Source organism: Mastigoproctus giganteus, chromosome 12 (assembly GCF_048544385.1).
Source record: "Mastigoproctus giganteus isolate SK-2022 chromosome 12, ASM4854438v1, whole genome shotgun sequence".
NCBI classification, from domain to species: domain Eukaryota; kingdom Metazoa; phylum Arthropoda; class Arachnida; order Uropygi; family Thelyphonidae; genus Mastigoproctus; species Mastigoproctus giganteus.
In genome coordinates this window covers 2,337,421-2,356,542 of record NC_143586.1, presented here as the reverse complement: position 1 = coordinate 2,356,542, position 19,122 = coordinate 2,337,421, and the positions used below count along the sequence as shown (strand labels likewise).

The 19,122-nt window shown below is 39.2% G+C and overlaps 1 protein-coding gene across 2 annotated transcripts in view; it reads right to left on the bottom strand.

Moving 5' to 3' along the window:
- LOC150076630 (cyclin-dependent kinase 2-interacting protein-like) overlaps window positions 1-19,122 on the bottom strand; it is a 78,011-nt gene that overhangs the window by 15,795 nt on the left and 43,094 nt on the right. For both annotated transcript variants that reach the window (XM_090386191.1, XM_090386192.1), the window contains exon 5: window positions 14,908-15,031. In XM_090386191.1, coding sequence (XP_090242317.1) covers window positions 14,908-15,031 — 124 coding nt within the window. The remainder of the gene's footprint in view (window positions 1-14,907; window positions 15,032-19,122) is intronic.

Below are 19,122 nucleotides of genomic sequence, written 5' to 3'. Positions count from 1 at the left end.
TCTCTTGGCGTTTCTTTTCTTCCAACCTGTTGTTGACTCAGTAGAAATCGCAAATCCGGCCTATCACAGAATATTGTTGCCACATTTGCGGCAGTGCCCCCAAAAAACCTCTCTCAGGCTTCTAGATTCTGTTCAAAGAGGGCAGTTAGGTTAATTAATGTCTCATCTCTAACAAAAAAAACCAAAAAAAAAAAAAAAAAACCATATTAGGGTCACCCGTAAACGATTACACTACCCATATATTTATTGTGTCTGAGACTGACTAACTCATCCATGGAGTGAAAAAAGCCCATTACAATTCCTTGCGTTATCGACGGGATTCGAACCCGGGCTTTTTCCATCCGGTGTGGGGAGGACGGTAACAATACCACTGTGCTACCCTCGCAACAGTCTCATCTCTAACAGAGTCTCCCCACTCTCTGTCTCATAGACCTTTCTATGAGACAGAGAGTATATTACCTTTGAATATACTCCCACGGGCACTGTTCTTCTGAATTGGCTTCTATAATTCCCGCTCTCTCTTTCGAAGCAATCCGAATACGTGCCGCAACCAGTCAACATCCTTTTACTGTCCAAGTTCAAATTCACAGAACCAACTTTTCTTCTTCCTCATTTATTCATTCAATTTCCATTTTCTGGAACAATCCCCTTCTTATGTATTTCCTGAAAACAACAATCAACAGAAGTTCAAGTCTAATGTCAACAAGTATCTTCTTTCAACTTTCCAACCTTCGACCCATGCACGATACTAAGTGCTATAGGTTCTAAAAAAAAAAAAAAAAGTACCTGTGCATAACAACGATCCTTGAGAATCAAAAGAAAATTTAGTATGGAAAACATTTATTTAACATGATATACTGTAAGATAGTAAACTAATTATAAGGAATTATGGTTTCTTTCTTTGGAAATTCTTTGCTTTTATTTAATTTTATTTTACTTTATTGTTTATTATTAGTTATATTTTGTAGTTTACAATAATATACCTATGTAAATCTAAGCAGACACCATTATAGAATTTTTAGTGTGAACCCCCTGGAGCACTTTCACGAACCTCTGGGGGGGGTCGCAAACTACCAGTTGGGAACCGCTGATTTAGAGGATCGATTTTCACAATTCATCAACTTTAACAAATAACTTAAATTGAAACAACCTTTAGCCTCACAGTGGGGACAGCTCCCCTCACCCACACCACAAGTTACCATCCCGACCACGAGGAGGTAGGTCATCCCATCCCGCAAAACATCTGACAACTCGTAAGTACAAATAATAATAAATATAAGTGACTTATATTTACTTCCTTACAGTAACTTTGTGGTTCTCACAACAATTAATCAATCAGGGCTGCAACACAAACTGCAACCCACAGCACCGACCCAACATACGCCAACAAAATCCACGACCACTGCCGGACAAGGGCACCATAATCTGATCATTCCTACTGCATGAAATTACTCTCACCATCAGCGGGACCCTAATCACAGTAGTCGGTCCTTCTTCTAAGGATATCTACTGCCATATGGATAAGATCTGTCCCATCAGGGCAGATCTTATCTGAGTGTGCAGAAGGAGACCCTTCTTCAGCAGTTAACACTTCGGTGTATCTGCTTTTTCATATCCCTTTTTATAAGTGTGCCCTCATCCTGCACAGTGACCACAGTACTCGCCTGCAGAACAATATCTAGCAACGTGCCCAAACCCATACATCAATAACATTGGGTCGGCACCAGCAGGTCGCACACTCAGTGTGACCCCCAATCTATATACTTTACTTATTTGGTTTTTTATTTAGGAGCATTAGCAACTAAGGCCATATTGCTCTGGGGATATGTGGTGGTCATTCACTGACCTTTCCGCTTTCTCCGTATTGGTGGTCACGGGCTCAAACCCCGGTCTAATCAAGAAGCGTGTGTGTTATGCACTGCTGCTCCTGCCCATGGAGGCGCCCAATCTATATACACTCGTGCTCAAGCTAAGAGGATTCTCCTCACAACTACAGAGACTTCTATGACAAAATTATAACAAGATGTTCCTCTGGCCTTATGTCTAGTAACTATATTCACATCAGAAAGCACTTGCCCTTTGAAAGTCCACTATCTATGAAGTTCTGTTGTCAAAGTTCCCCTTTGACAACAGAATCCCCAAAAGTCTTGCTTTTGGGGATTTATTAATGACTGTTTTCTACAGCAGCATGTTAGAGAGGCAACCAAAAGGAGTAATACCCCTGATCAGATTATCAGCAATGATTATTAATTTATGCTCTAAGAATCTGCGATAAGAACCACTAGGTGACAATGATCACAGTGTACTGATGTGGGACTTAAAGATTGCAACTACTACCGAGCGTAAAGAGAAGGTTTTTTGCATTCATAGAGGTGACTACAGTGATCTCAGACATTATTAAAAATCCATAGTGAGAGACCCACTGAAGATATCACCAAAGAAAATTCTAAACGGAAAGCATTCAGTTAAGTAACCGTAGAAGCTACTCGAATTTTCACAGCAACAAAGAAACACTGTTCAATTCTTAGACCTAAGTGGATGTCAAATGACTGATAAGACTTTTGGTAGAGAAAAAAATGCACAGGATGCATATTAAATAATCAGGTGACACAGAAGCCCATGGTAGATATAAACTAGTCTGTAATTAAATCCCAAAGGTGGTTAGGCAAGTGTAGACAGATTATAAGAAAACTTGGGAAAATTATGCAAGGAAAAACAGCACAGATTTCTATACTGATGTAAACACTAGCAGGAAGGAAATAAATCAAATGGGGCCACCTGATATCGATGGTTCGACTGTTGATGATTCTGTGCAGGTTGCTGACAAACTGAATGAGTATTTTGCATCTACATTCACACAAAAGGAATTATTTAGGCAAGATAAGTAGAGATTAGGAGTTTATCAAACTCTAACAAGGGCTAAATAATTTTATAATAATCAAGAGGAAAGTGGAAGAGAAACCCTTAGCCATAATTATGATATATCCTTGGAATCAGGATAGGTCCCTGTAGACTGGACACGTGTGAATTAGATTGAAAAATTAATGCAGGATCATCTAGACAAGTCTGCAGTTATAATTCAGACACAGCATGGGTTTGTTAAGGAAATATCTTGTCTGACCAATTTGATTGGATACTACGATATGGTCACAAAGGAACTGGATACGAAGAATAATTGTCATATATACAGTCAGTCCTCGTATAGCACGATAGTTGTGTTCCTAGAAACCCTCGTGCAATGCAAAATTGTGCAATATAAACAACAGGCCCTATGGGAAAAATAGGGTTAGGTGCCGACCACCCAAGATTGAACACACATTGGTAACCAAAACATTACCAAACACAATAAATAATCGTAATAAAATACTTACGTATTTTATAACGATTAAAATACATAATAAAAATAATATAATTTTTTATAATATTTTTAATTATTATTATATTATATTTTATTATAATATCATAATAAAAATACGTAAGTATTTTTTACGAATAAAATACGTATTTTATTACATAATAAAATATTGCTAATGATTTTGCTTCTATCGTAAGCAAACTTGTTTTTTGTTTGATTTTCTATCCAAACAGATGACAGCCATTCCATCTCTTCCAATTCTTTGTGCCTTAATCTAATGGATTTTAATTACCCTCTGAGTTGTTCCTGCTATGAAAGTTGTTTTTATTTTCTCTGCATTCTTTGTAATTCTCGGTGTTGCCTCATTTAGGTCTGTAGCACGTGCAATATCACATGGTCTTTCATTTTGTTCAAAGCATTTTACAGTTTCATATTTTTTCGCTATCGACAGTGGCAGACTGGCCATAAGCCTTACTGGGAAAACCCCGGTGGCCGGTGTGATTTTGGCCATAAACGCTAGTGTGAGGACACTACAAATTTTCCAGGGTAAGAATTTTTGACCCCGTCCGCCTCTGTTTATCGATATTGCTTTTTTTTCTGTCTGAATCTGCAGTGTCTTCACCAGGACGCTTCTTTTCTCACCTTTTAAGTATTTACTCATTTTTAGGGAATAAAGCACAATTACAAATGAGGAGGCACGCTTGATACACATAAACAAAGCTGTGCACGTGTAGCAACTGAATAAACAACACCATAAGGGCAGAGATACACAATTAACATCTCACATTTTACTAAAGCACACTTCTAGGGTTACTACCATAAAACAATAAAAACAATTTTCAGTGCATTTCTGCTAGTGGAATCTGTTATAAACTGGTAGTAAACTCGATCTAATTGCATTCGCGATAATACCGATAGCTGGAATTTTACGTTATTGTGGTGAATGTGTTTCCCCTTCACTGATATAAAACACATAAATACATTTTCAGAATCTCCTCTTCATTCCTATCGTGTTGCGTTCAGTTGGGGTGATTCTGCATTCGACTGCCATTTTCTTGTAAACACAAAGGCGAATCGTGCATAAGCGAATTTGGTTCGTGTTATATAAGATATCGTTCCCCTATTTATAAATCGTGTATGATCGAATTTGTGTAATGTAAACATGTGTTATATGAGGACTGACTGTACTTGGATTTTAGGAAAGCTTTTGATACTGTTCCACATAAAAAAACTGCTGTACAAATTGCAGTAGTGTGACATTAAGGGCAAGTTGCTGCTAAGGGATGATTGAGTAGGAGAAGACAAACAGTGGTAATACTAAGGTTTAACATTGATAAATTCTGCATATTGGGTGGTAGCAATACCAGAGTAACATACCAACTGTGTGGTACTACACTCGGGGCAGTAGAAAATGAAAAAGAAAAAAAAAAAATATGTGGGGTGATTGTGCAGTCATACATAAAGTTCTCTGAGCAGTGCTGACAGTCTGCCAGGACAGCTAATGGGGTTTCGTCAATAAAATACAGGAACTTCGTTAGCAGGAATAAAGATGTGATTATACCATTGTGTAAAGTAGTCAGGCCACATCTTGAGCAGATCATTGTGCAGTAGTCAAGTGGACCCAATTTCGGCGAAGTCCGGACGGTCAATGACAGCCAAATCCTCTGCTTGCACCTTCACGATGGTGGGACTGTTAGTAATCCTGGGTATAACCTTCATGCACAAGTACATGGTGGGTGACCACCCAGGTGTGAACCAACGTAAGCAGGGGTCGAGGTGTGGCGCCCACACCACATGGAGGAACGCCGCCCCTCTATGTTACCAGGCAGTACTAGGTGGTAGATGACCCTCATCAACCGGTGAAATACCACCACTTTGCTTATTGGAGGCTTGAAGTGGTGGAACCCATGTTTAGTCTCTAGAGCTAAGTTCCGGCAACCCTTCCCTATCTCTTCCATCATGCAGTATGATTGATGATTTTTGAGGTTATGATGAATGTCGTGGCAAGATCCAATATTCCTTACATTTCGAGGGTACAGCTCTAAAACGGTGTTCGCAGGCCGACCGCTAGTTAGTACACCGGACTGAACCTATTGGTAACTCTCTAGGAAGCTTCCGGATCAGCTAGTGTATAATCTTGCTACCTCTACTCTGCCAGATAGTGACTGGAGGGAGTCCGAGTAGTGTGTATGGGGGAGCATTGTCGAGGCCACATTATGTTAAGGATCTGGGTATATTCTTACCACGTGTACGCCATATCCAAAAATTTCATTACTTCATACAGCATGTCCCACCCACTTTTTCTTACTATTGAATACACCATAAATTGTCAAAATAATAGAGCAAGCTTATCTGCGAAAAGATCTAAACCTCCCAAGGACTTCCTAATTCATTTCACAAATATACGTGGTCTCAATTCTAATCTCAACGATGTGCATTTCCACTTGCAGTCTTCCAAACCCCATGTACTTTTTCTGACTGAATCTCAGTTATCAGTTGATTCCACTACTGCTCATCTCAGATGTCCAAATTATTTGCTGTATGATTCCTTTCGCCTCAAAGGTGGTACTTGTGCATATGTCCGTTCTGATATTCCCTGTCAGAGACTTGGCAATTTGGAATCTCCTCTCTTTGATCTTCTCTGGCTTAAAATCTCTCTACCTCATTGTGTAAAATTCATCTGTTGTCTCTACCGTTCTCCCAACTCCACTAATCACTTGGAGCTCTTTGACTTCCTCTCTTTGCAACTTGACTTTCTCCAGTCCAACTTTCCTAACAATGAGGTAATTTTCCTTGGTGATTTTAACATTCACAACTCCAGCTGGCTTCCGTTTTCTAGTCACACCGACCCAGCAGGTCGAGATGCTGAGGCTTTTGCAATTACTAATGACCTAGCACAGATTGTTCATTTACCTACAAGAATACCGGACAATCCTAATCATACAGCCAATACGCTTGATCTTTTTCTCACAAACAACCCTTCTAAGTACAAGGTTGAAGTGAGAGGTCCTTTAGGCACTTCAGATCACAACTTGGTGATTGTCTCTTCTCCAATGGAACCTTTATCTCATGGCTATTCCCAACCTCGTATTGTTTGGCATTACAAGAATGCAAAATGGGATGACCTGCGAGACTTCTTTTCTTCTTTTCCTTGGTCTGATTACTGTTTCAAAACTTCTGATGTCAACGTTTGCTCAGATCGTGTCAGTGAAATTATTCTTGCAGGAATGGAATCCTTTATCCCACACTCCACTTTAAAATCTCGTCCTTTATCTAAACCTTGGTTTTCCAATAAATGTGCTAAGGCTGTCCAAGAGAAGAACGTTGCATAACATAACTGGCTTGTTTCTAATTCTTCAGTTTCATTTTCTGCCTACACCAAAGCTCGCAACAATTGTAAAGCAGTTATTAATCAGTCCAAACTAGAGTTTGAACAGGCTAAGAGTAGAAAACTTGCTTCTTGCCCTAATGGTAGCCGAGCATTCTGGTCTCTTGCCAAAGCTATTGGCCGCAACTTTTGCCCATCTCTGCTCCCACCTCTGTCCAAACCAGATGGTTCTGTTGTCACTTCAGCCAAGGATAAAGCTGACCTGCTAGCATCCCATTTTTCTTCGAGCTCATGTATTAATGATCTTGGTAAAACACCTCCCACCATTCCTAACACACTCCATTCAATGCCTCCTGTGGTCTTCCGTCAAAAGGATATCAGAAGGATTTTGATGAATCTTGATGCTAAGAAAGCTCCAGGTCCTGATGGTATTTCTCCACTTGTTCTCAAAACCTGTGCTCCTGAACTTACTCCTATTCTTTGCCGCCTTTTTTCACTTTCTTATTCCAAAGGTGTTTTTCCTTCTGCTTGGAAATTTGCTCATATCCAGCCAGTTCCTAAAAAGGGTGACAAATCCCTCCCATCCAATTATCGTCCCATTGCAATTACTTCTACTCTTTCTAAAGTAATGGAGAAATCAATTAACCGCCAACTCTTAAACTACCTAGAAACCTTCCGTCTGATCAACGATCGCCAGTATGGATTCCGTCAGTGTCGATCCACTGGTGATATTCTGGCTTATGTTACCCATTTATGGACTAATTCAATGGAAAGGTTCGGTGAAACACAAGTAGTTGCTCTTGACATCTCAAAGGCTTTTGATCGTGTTTGGCATAAAGGTCTTCTAAACAAGCTTCCATCTTATGGTTTGGCAACTGTTTTTAGTAATTGGTTATCCAGTTTTCTCTCTGATCGCTCGCTGAGGGTGATGGTAGATGGCTCTCTGTCTTCTAACTTCTCCACTAATGCCGGTGTCCCCCAAGGTTCAGTTCTTTCCCCCACTCTTTTCCTCTTGTATATCAATGACCTTCTTCCATTGACTGGAAATCCTATCCATAGTTTTGCCGATGATAGCACATTGCATTCAACTTTCCATTTTGAGAAACCTTGTCCAGCTCAATCAGCTTCAAGTTCTCGAAAATCTGCTGCCAATTCCTTAAATGCCGATCTTCAGGTAATTCTCCAGTGGGGCAAAGACAACTTAGTTGATTTCAACCCTTCTAAAACTCAATCTTGTCTTATATCTCGCAAAAAGGATTCTTCTGCTCCTATGCTTATCTTTAGTGACACTCCAATTTCTAGGCAAAATGATATATCTCTTTTGGGGATTACCCTGACTTCTAATCTCTCTTGGCACAAGCACATTAAAAATATTGCTTCCTCTGCATCTAAAAAACTTGGTTTTCTCTTTCGCTCTCGGCGTTACTTTCCTCCCAAACAGCTGCTCACTCTGTATAAATCGCAAATCCGCCCTGCCATGGAATATTGTTCCCACATCTGGGGTGGTGCCCCCAAAACCTCTCTCAGGCTTCTTGATTCCATTCAGAAGAGGGCAGTTAGGTTAATTAATGATTCATCTCTAACAGAGTCTCTCCACTCACTTTCTCATAGACGCACTGTTTCTGCTGCATGCCTCTTCTACAGATACTTCCATGGGCACTGTTCTTCTGAATTGGCTTCTATAATTCCCGCTCTCTCTTTCAAAACAGTCCGAACACGTGCCGCCACCAGCCAACATCCATTTACTGTCCAACTACAAACCCACAGAACCAACTTTTCATCTTCCTCATTTATTCATTCAACTGCCGTTTTCTGGAACAACCTTCCTTCATACGTATTTCCTGAAAATTACAATCTACAGAAGTTCAAGTCCAATATCAACAAATATCTTCTTTCGTCTTCTCAACCTCCAACCCAAGCACGGTACTAAGTACTATAGGTTATAATACCTCTCGTGTTTGGGGTTCTCATAAAAAAAAAAAAAAAAAAAACATCTTGAGTACTTCATACAGGTCTGTAGGCATCATTTTAGGAAGAATGTCGAGCTGCTCGAATTTTTTTTTTTTGTGTGATCACTGCCACCTAGGAACCACTAGGTGGCAGTGATCACAGTGTGCTGAAGCGGGATTTACTCAAAGAGGTAACTACCATCAAAGGTAAAGGGAAAGATTTTTGCTTTCGTAAAGGTGACTATGGATGTTTGTTTGTTGTTTGTTATTTGGTTTTTAGGAGCATTAGCAACTAAGGCCATATTGCTCCAGGATATGCGGTGGTCATTCCCTGACCTTTCCGCATCCTCCATATTTGGTGGTGACGGGCTCGAACCCCGGTCTAATCAAGAAGCGTGTGCTTCGCACTGCTTCTCCTTCCCACCTGGCTATGGAGGCGGCCACTATGGATGTCTGAGACAGTATTTAATTTCTATATGGTGGGACGAACTGATGATGTTACCAGCAGCAAATTCAAAATGAGAAGCATTCGAAGGATTAATCTTGGAAGCTACTAGGCTTTTCAAACCAACTAAGAAATATTGTTCAAGGTTTAGGCCTAAATGGATCTCAGATGAACTAATGAGATATATGGCAGAGAAGAAAAATTCATGGGATACATATAAATTAACAGGTGACACGGAAGCCTATGATAGATATAAGCTGATCTGGAACCATGTCACAAACGAAGTTAGGGAGGCAAAGGCAGATTACGAGAAATCTTTGGCAAAGGATGGAAAGAAAAACCACAAAGAGTTCTTTACTTATGTAAACTCTACAAAGAAGGAGATAAATCAGATTGGTCCACTTGATATCGATAGTTCAACTGTTGATGATCCTGCTCAGGTAGCTAACAAACTGGCGCCTCGGTAGCCAGGTGGTCAGGAGCAGCACTGCATAGCACATGCTTCTTGATTAGAACAGAGTTCGAGCCCGTGACCACCAAATACAGAGGACGCGGAAAGGTCAGGGAATGACCACTGCATAACCCCGGAGCAATATGGTCCTAATTGCTGATACTCCTAAAAACCAACAATAGCTAACAAACAATCAATATTTTGCATCTACATTCACATGTGAGAAGTTATTCAGGGAGGGGAATGCAAAGGTGTATTAAACTGACAGTAAGCTAGATGACCTTGTAATAACTAAGAGTAAAGTGGAGGAGAAATTGTTGAAGAGAAACATAAGAAAGGCACCTGGGGTGGATGGAATCTATCCAGTTATATTAAAGGACGTAGCAATGGAAGTAAGCAAACCTTAAGCCATAATTTTGAGAGCTTTCTTGGACTCACGGGCGGTACCCATGGACTGGAAATGTGTAAATGTGACCCAATCCACAAAGGAGGATCAAAGGGGATCCTCCTTTGTGGATTGGGTCAAGATTGGGAGAAAAAGGTCAAGTGTGTGTGGTTAGGATTGTAGTACAGTATTCTTGTAGGTAAATGAGCAATCTCTGCAAGGTCATTAGTAATTGCAAAAGCCTCAGCATCTCGACCAGCTGGGGCTGTGTGACTAGAAGCCAGCTGGAGTTACGAACATTAAAATCACCAAGGAAAATTACCTCACTCTTAGGATAGTTGGACTGGAGAAAGTCCGTTGCAAAGACAGCAAGTCAAAGAGCTCCAAGTGATTAGTGGAGTTGAGAGAATGGTAGAGACAACAGATGAATTTGACAGAATGAGATAGAGAGATTTTAAGCCAGAGAAGATCTAAAAGAAGAGATTCCAAATTACCAAGTCTTTGACAGCGAATATTGGAACGGATGTATGCACAAGTACCATCTTTGAGGTGAAAGGAATCATACTGCAAATAATTTGGGCAGAGATAAGTAGTAGTTGAATCAGGCGATAACTGAGATTCTGTCAGAAAAAGTACATGGGGTTTGGCAGATTGTTAGTGGAAATGGACATTGTTGAGATTAGAAGTGAGACCACGTATATCTGTGATATGAACTAGGAAGTGTTTGGGATATTTAGATCTTTTTGCAGATAAGCTTGCTCTATTACTTTGACAATTCATGGTGTATTCAATAGTAAGAACATTGTCAACGTGGCCTCGACAATGGCCCCCCCCCCCCGCGCATACGCACTATTCGGACTCCCTCCAGTCACTATCTGTCAGAGTAGAGGTAGCAAGATTATATACTAGCTGATCTGGAAGCCTCCTGGAGAGTTACCAATAGGTTCGGTCCACTGTACTAACTTGAAGCCGGTCTGCGAATACAGTTTTAGAGCTGTACCCTCGAAATGTAAGAAAGTATCTTGCTATGATGTCCATCATCACCTCAAAAAGACATCAGTCATACTGCATGATGGAAGAGATGGAGAAGGGTTGACCAGAACTTAGCACTGGAGACTAAACATGGGTTCCACCACTTCAAAGCTCCAATAAGCAAAGTGGTGGTATTCCAATGGTTGGGGCACCTCCGTAGCCAGGTAGGCAGGAGCAGCAGTGTGTAGCACATACTTCTTGATTAGAATGGGGTTCGAGTCCGTGACCACCAAATACGGAGGATGCGGAAAGGTCAGGGAATGACCACCACATATCCCTGGAGCAATATGGCCTTAGTTGCTAATGCTCCTAAAAAACCAAATAACAAATCCACTGGTTGATGAGAGTCATCTATAGTATTGCCTGGTAACAAAGAGGGGCGGCATTCCTCCATGTGGTGTGGATGCCACATCTCGACCCCTGCTTACATTGGTTCACACCTGGGTGGTGACTCATAGTATGCTTGCGCATGGGGATTATACCCAGAAAGGCAATGAGATTGGTGATAAGAAATAAAGGGGTGCTTTTACCAAGAAAGGGCACGGTTCTGCAAATTGAAGCATCTGAAGACTAGCAAGGTGATCTGATTGAGGTTTTAAGGCATTGAATAGTTTGCACAAGCTCAATGCTGATGGGATTCTTCCTTTTGTTCAGACTACGTGCATTGGGGGGACATAATTGGATGAAGGGCGGTTGCACAATAAATGTGCGACAGTTTTCCTTTAGCCAGAGGGTAGTTGACTGCTGGAACAAGCTTCCATCTGTTGTTGTGGAAGTTGATGGCTTAAATAAATTCAAGGCAAAACTAGACAAACTACTGAAGGGAATGGACAAGCGGCTGATGCCGTATATGCCTGCTTTCTTGTATCCTATGCTACTACTAATGCTAATATTGAAAAATGCAGCTACTGCATATGTAGTAGTAATACCAAATAACATACCAATTGTGATATAACACTAAGGGTATGGAGTAGATTGGGGGTAATTATGCAGCATACATGAAGTTCTGTGACCAATGCAGCTGAGTTGCTATACAGCTCATGGGTCTTGGTCAATGGTATACAAGAATTTTGTCATCAGGGATAAGGAGATGCTTATCCCATTGTACAAAGCAATGTTAGGCCACACACGAATACTGCATACAAGCGTGGAGGTCTCACTTTAGAAAGGACATGATCTGCTGGAATCGGTATAGCGAAGAGCAATGAGAAGAGTGAGGGAAGTAAAAGGATGTTCTTACAAGGAAAGGCTTCAGTTTTACAAACTGCAGCATCTGAAGACTAGACACCTGAGAGTAGATCCAATTGGTGTTTTAGGCCTTGAATGGACTGAGTAAGCTGCTTAATGACAAATCCTTGCTTTTTCTCAGACTACACACAAGGGAGCATAAATTCAAACTGAGGAAGTATTTTTGCAGGGTAGATGTGTGGAAATTTGCTTTCAGTCAGCAGGTGGTCAATTGTTGGAACAACCCCCCATCTAGTGTAGTAGAGGTTGGTAGTTTGAATAAATTCAAGGATGAACTGAACAAACTGTTAGAAGAGATGGATAGGTGATATAGGAAGTGCTAGTTTTTTATTTTGACAGATGATGCTTTCTTGCATCATTTGCCATTATTAATACTAATTATAGAATTTCTAGTGGAAATCATATTTTAGCTAAACAATAATTTTTTTTTAAAAAATAACTACCGAAGTTATTCTTCTGATATTTTATCTACATTTAATCCATGGAATCAGAATCAGGCTCAGGGGGCACAAAAAAAAAAAAAAAATTCATGAGAAATATTCAAAAATAACATCTGAAACATTAAAATAGAAATCTACCTTATTTTCAACTCGCTTTTCAAACCTAAACATGGCAACTAATTAAAAGACAATATTTCTTGCATCTACACAAATTTCCACGCTAAATAACATAAAATACACTTTAAAAATAAATTCAAAATTTGTTCTTTCTCTTTCCCTGAAAGTCAAGTCATAATGGATTTTGGTAATATTATTAGTAAATTTTGCATTCTCAAATAAATCAGTAGCATAATACAGAGAACGCAGGTACATTATCAGTAATATTCTGTTTTTCTCATTACGAAAATTGGCCAGTGAGAACTAAATAAACCCCTTCAATTTGTATAATTTACTGCAACACAACAGTACATTATAGATGACCAAAAGAAGCAATGTAAACTGCAAAATCAAACTATATATAAATATATACAGGTCGACCACCACTAATCCAGTTCCACCGTTAATTTCGACATAATTTCTGTGAACGTAATTTCAAATTTCCCAGGTCGGCGCACGGACATGCTGCTACTGTTTTGGTGGCGTTGGATGCAGCATCAGCTGTTGGCGCGAACTCATAAAAACTAGAAAGCCATTCCCACTTGTTTTTCTGCATTTATTATTATTATTATAACTTGCATACATTTAGCCCCAGCCATGGTTCCAATGCATAAAGGAAGTGCCTCTTGTGGTGTAAAGTGCAAACACCGTACATTGTCCATAACAGATAAAGTTGTACTTCTGAAAAAACTCAACAGCAGTGTGTCCTGTGAGAAGTTTAACTCTGCTTAATTGTAAATTTCAGCAATTTCTCTCAGGTCCTCTTATTTTAGTAATTTTCTTTTAGCCATTCCTTTTAGTTTTTTTTTTTTTACAACACACTTGTGCAAACTTGCGGAAAAACAACACAATATAAATAAATAAATAAATTTTCTGTTTATACTCTGGCACAACAACCAAGTCAGTAGAGTTTACAATCAATTGTCAATACAAATATTTATCATATTTAGTAGTCACGGGCTTGAACTCCGGTCCACCCAAGGAACGCATGCTATGCACTCTTGCTCATGACCACTCGGCCGCATCAGGCCTGATGGATAATACAGCATGCTAACGGACTTGTTTTCACAAAATCTCTAACAATACTGACAAACTTATTGCGACATCTGAGAGTTTATTTTATCGCAATTAGTTTTATTGCAGTGCTCGCCGCGCGTGCAATAAACTAATCACAAACAACCTTCATATGTATGCCGTAATAGCATCACACACATGTGGCAGACCTTTTTTATGTCGCATATATGTGGCCAACGTGGCCCAGTAGGTTACTTTATTTCTTTAGAAGCCGTGTCGGCCACATACACGTGATGCTATTACGACATACATACGAAGGTTGTTTGTGAATAGTTTATTGCACGTGTGGCGAGCGCTGCAATAAAACTAATTGTGATAAAATACACTCTCAAACGTCACAATAAGTTCGACACGGCTTCTCAAGAAATAAAGTAACCTACTGGGCCACGTCGGCCACATATATGCGACATAAAAAAGGTCTCTCTCTTTTTTATATTTTAAGCGAAGAAACGACAACACTGACATTACAATATTTATTTTAGAATTACTAATCAAATTATTTGCAAAATATTTTTTGGCCCCTGGGGAATTTTTTTCCTTTCTTAAACTGGCTTGGCAGTCAATGTGTTAAAGGCAGGAGGATGTACTTAGCTGTTGGGTAAACTGTATGTGCTAAAATAATTACTGGTGATCCGGCAAACTCACTAATCTGGCACCCCACAGGTCCCAACAATGCCGGATTAGTGATGGTCGACCTGTAATTGTACATGGCTTAATGCCGTTTTGCTATGTTTTGTAACAGTTTTCTGCAAGAGTTGCAAATTTCTAACATAATAACATTACAAAAATTGAAGGATGTACAAAAACTGTTTTATATGCATGGCAAAACAACACAGATTAGAGCAATATGTGAACACAAATCAGGATGTGCAAAAGTCTTGTATGCATGCATGTATGAAAGTTTCAGATAATCCAGCAGATATTTACATTCAACCGATATTTACATTCAACAAGTATTTTCAGCAGAAACTGAATTAATGAATTGATAAGAAACATGAAAATTATTGAAAAATACAAGATTATCAGGTATTTATATTAACTCACAAAACTGTTCTACAGTCCAACTCTGAAATATAAGTCTTTGTTCACTCTGGCCATGAAGATGTTGCAGATCAATAACTGCTTGAAATTTTTTCGTAGTGGATTTCATTTTCTCAACTTTTTTTTCCTAGTTTAATAAGAAAAATATCTGTTAAGTGAGAATTTGAACAGTCATATTCCTCTAGTAATTATATATATAAGCTTTCATTAGGCATGTTCAAAAGAGTTTAAAGTAGTTATTAAAGTTTGGTCTGAAATTTTGCCATTAGAAATCCTAAACTTTGTGTACATTTTTTTTTTTTTTTTTTATACATACATACTGAAGGTTATACATAAACTGTACATTAATTTTCCAAAGTGCAAAAAGCAGCAGACACAGAATGACTAGGAGACAGAGAGTGGAGAGACTCTGGTGATGGGTCATTAGAGTATAGATGCATCAGGGAGGTTTTGGGGGCACCACCCCAGATCTGAGAACAATATTCCATAGTAGGGTAGAGTTAAGATTTGCATAGGTGCAGACATGCAAAGCAATATTTTTAGTAGTAGTAGTGGCATGTGATGAAAGAAAGCAAATAGGATAGGATATTAGGCCAAGAGAGAGAGAGAGAGAGAGAGAGAGAGAGAGAGAGAGAGAGAGAGAGAGAGAGAGAGAGAGAGAGAGAGAGAGAGAGATTAGAAGTCAGTTAAAGAAATACCTGGAGATCAGCATTTAGGATCAGCATTTGACAAGTTGAAGCTGTTTGTGGAGGACAAGGTTTCCCAAACTGGAAGGTGGAATGCAATGTTCTATCAACAGCAAAAATATGGATAGGATTTCAAGTCAGTGCAAGAAGGTCATTAATGCAAAAGAAGAGTGGAAGAAAGAAATGAATCACCCCCAATTTCCAGGTGGCACCACCCGGAAATTGGGGATGATGAGTTTCAGTACGGCTTGTATAATGTATTTAGGAAGGATAGGGTAGATAGAAGGGGTGGTGGGGTAATGCTTCTTATCAGAAGCAGCCTGAGTGCGACGATAGCTTTCCCGGATTCAGATGTTTCACATGCTAGTATAGAATCTGTATGGTGTGAGATAGTTGGAAAAAAAAGGTATAATGCGAGTAGGAGTAATCTACAGATCAGTAATGTGGCAACTTCACTATTAATTGTGAAGATTATGACGAAAGCCTCTACATGCAAATGGAATAGGCAAGGAAGCGTCAATGTCTTATTATGGGTGATTTCAATTTGCCTCTAATTGATTGGAGTAAATGGGAAGGAAACTTGACATGGGGAACAAAATTTTTAAATCAACTAGATGACTGTTATTTGTATCAACATGTCAGGGAAAATACTAGAGAAAAGAATATCCTAGACCTCATCATCACCCATGAATCAGATGACATAACAGGGCTGACAGTAGAGGAACCAGTAGCAGGAAGTGATCACGGAGTGGATGATGATGAGAGAGAGGTAGCAGCAGTAAAAGGCAATGGAATGGGTTTTAATTTCAGAAAAGGAAATTACGATGCCTTAAGGTATTACATGGCCTCTATTAACTGGGTAGATATCGCGCACAGAATGAATACATTTGAATGGTGGTAGGCTTTGAAAACATTAATCACAGATGCCTTGAATGCGTATTTACCATTAAAAAAATACTCCACGCAGAGGGTTCCAAGTTGGATGAATAGTGAAGTTGCCACATTACTTGAGCAGAAAAAGGTGGCATGGAAAGGTTACAGAGCAATAAAAAGTACTGAAGCCTATAACAGCTACAAGATGATCTGTAATAGAATCACAGAAAAGGTTCGACAGGCAAAGACAGTTTATGAGAAATCACTAGCAAACAGAGCAAAGGGGGGGGGATAAAGAATTCTTCACATATATAAATGCCAAGAAGAGCAGGACAAACCAGATCGGACCTTTACGTAAGGGAAAGGGGAGAGTATTAAATGATGTTACCGTCCTGAATAAGGTAAATGTTGGAAGTGATCACAGAATGGTAAGATGTACACTTGATATAGATGTAGGAAAGGAAAGGAAAAAACTGACTCGAGTAAATAATACAAAGGTCTTTGAAATAACAGAGGAGGAGAAAAAGCAGTATGTACTGGAACTTAAGAACAAGTTTGAGCTTCTGCAGACTGCTCAGGACCAAGATATTGAAGAGGAATATTACAACTTTCTGAAAGTGATAAAGCCCAAGAAACCTATAGGGAAACAGAAATCCAAAGAAGAAAAAATTAGTCAAGAAACACTTGTCATGATGAACCAAAGACGACAAATGAAGAGCAAGAAAAACACTGACATGGAGAAAATTGAGTATACTGAGTTATGCAAAGCCATTAGTAAGAGACTCAGAGAGGACATAAGAAGATTTAACACAAGAAAACTAGAAAAAGCATTAAGTGAAAACAAAGGATTTAAATCAGCAGCCATGAGCAGTAATACAGAAAGACAAATGATACTGAAACTGAAGAATAGCGATGGTGTACTTATAAACAGCAGAGAAGGCATAATTCAAATAGCAGAAGACTACTATAGAGAACTATACAAGGAGCGAGGGAATGATACCAGCAGTGGGGAAGATGGATTGCAAAGTAGCAACACATACGACATACCCGATATTCTTCCTGATGAGGTAGAACATGCATTGAAGAAAATGAAGAATCGGAAAGCCCCGGGGGAAGATGAAGTTACTGTAGAGTTGTTAAAATTGGAAGGAAGAGACATAACACAAAAACTGGCAAGGCTCTTCACAAAGTGCATTAGAAAAGGTGTGATGCCTAAGCAGTGGAATAATGCAATCATAGTTTTGCTGCATATGAAAGGAGATAAATCAGAATTGGAAATTACAGACCAATTAGCTTGTTATCCCACATCTACAAGTTGTTCACAATGGTCATTACTAACAGATTAGAAAGAATACTTGATGAGAATCAACCAAAAGAGCAAGCTGTCTTTAGGACAGGATTCTCAACTATGGATCACCTTCACGTAATATCACAGCTAATGGAGAAAGCAAATGAATATAAAACACCATTATGCCTGGCATTTGTGGATTATGAAAAGGCATTTGACTCCATACAGCATAAGGCAATGTTTCGGGCACTGGAAAGACAAGGCATAGATACTCCATATATTATGATTTTGAAGAAAATATATGAGAGTGCTACATCCTTTATTAGACTAGACAAAGACAGTAGCAAATTTAAAATCGAGAAAGGAGTTCGACAAGGAGACACAATATCTCCGAAGCTGTTTACTGCTGCCCTTGAGGAAGTTTTCAGAAGATTAGACTGGTCGCAGAAAGGAGTCAATGTGAACGGAGAGTACCTAAACCATTTACGATTTGCAGATGACATTGTGGTCATAAGCCACGATCCCAAAGAATTAGAGGAAAATCTTAATCAGTTATGCACAGTTAGTAAGGATTTTGGACTAAAGATGAATATGGCTAAAACAAAAGTAATGATGAACAAGTATGCCACGGAAAGGGAAATAATGATTGATGGAGCAGTAATTGAAAAGGTGGAGTCATATACTTATCTGGGACAAGTTATTAGCTGTAATAATGATAAATGGCTGGAAGTCAAGAGAAGAATAAATTTTGGATGGATAGCATTCAGGAAATATAGTCACATACTGAAGAGCAATATCCCAGTTTGTCTGAAACGTAAAATAATGAATCAATGTATACTCCCCACCATGACTTATGGAAGTGAAACTTGGGCACTCACCAAAAGAATGGAAGAGAAGCTAAGAACTACACAGCGAAGAATGGAAAAAATTATATTGGGAATCAGACTGTTAGATAAGAAGAGAAACACATGGATTAGGCAGCAAACTCAAGTAAAGGACATTCTTATCAAAACTAAAGAACTAAAATGGTCTTGGGCAGGACACATAGCTCGAAGACATGATGACAGATGGACTAAGAAAATAACAGAATGGTACCCAAGAGGAGCTAGAAGAAAACCTGGAAGACAAAGGCGGAGATGGATAGATGAAATTCATGAGTTTTTGAGTAGTAAATGGATGGCCAGTGCTCAAAACAGAAGGAACTGGAAATTTGCTGGAGAGGACTTCATCCTGCAGTGGATTGAAAATGGATGATGATGATGATGATTAAATACACCAGCTGCCATTGCAGATGAACTCAACAGTAATTTTGCATCGATATTTACAAATGAAAAACCTTTTGTGGCAATGGGAAATTGTGGGAGCGAAGTT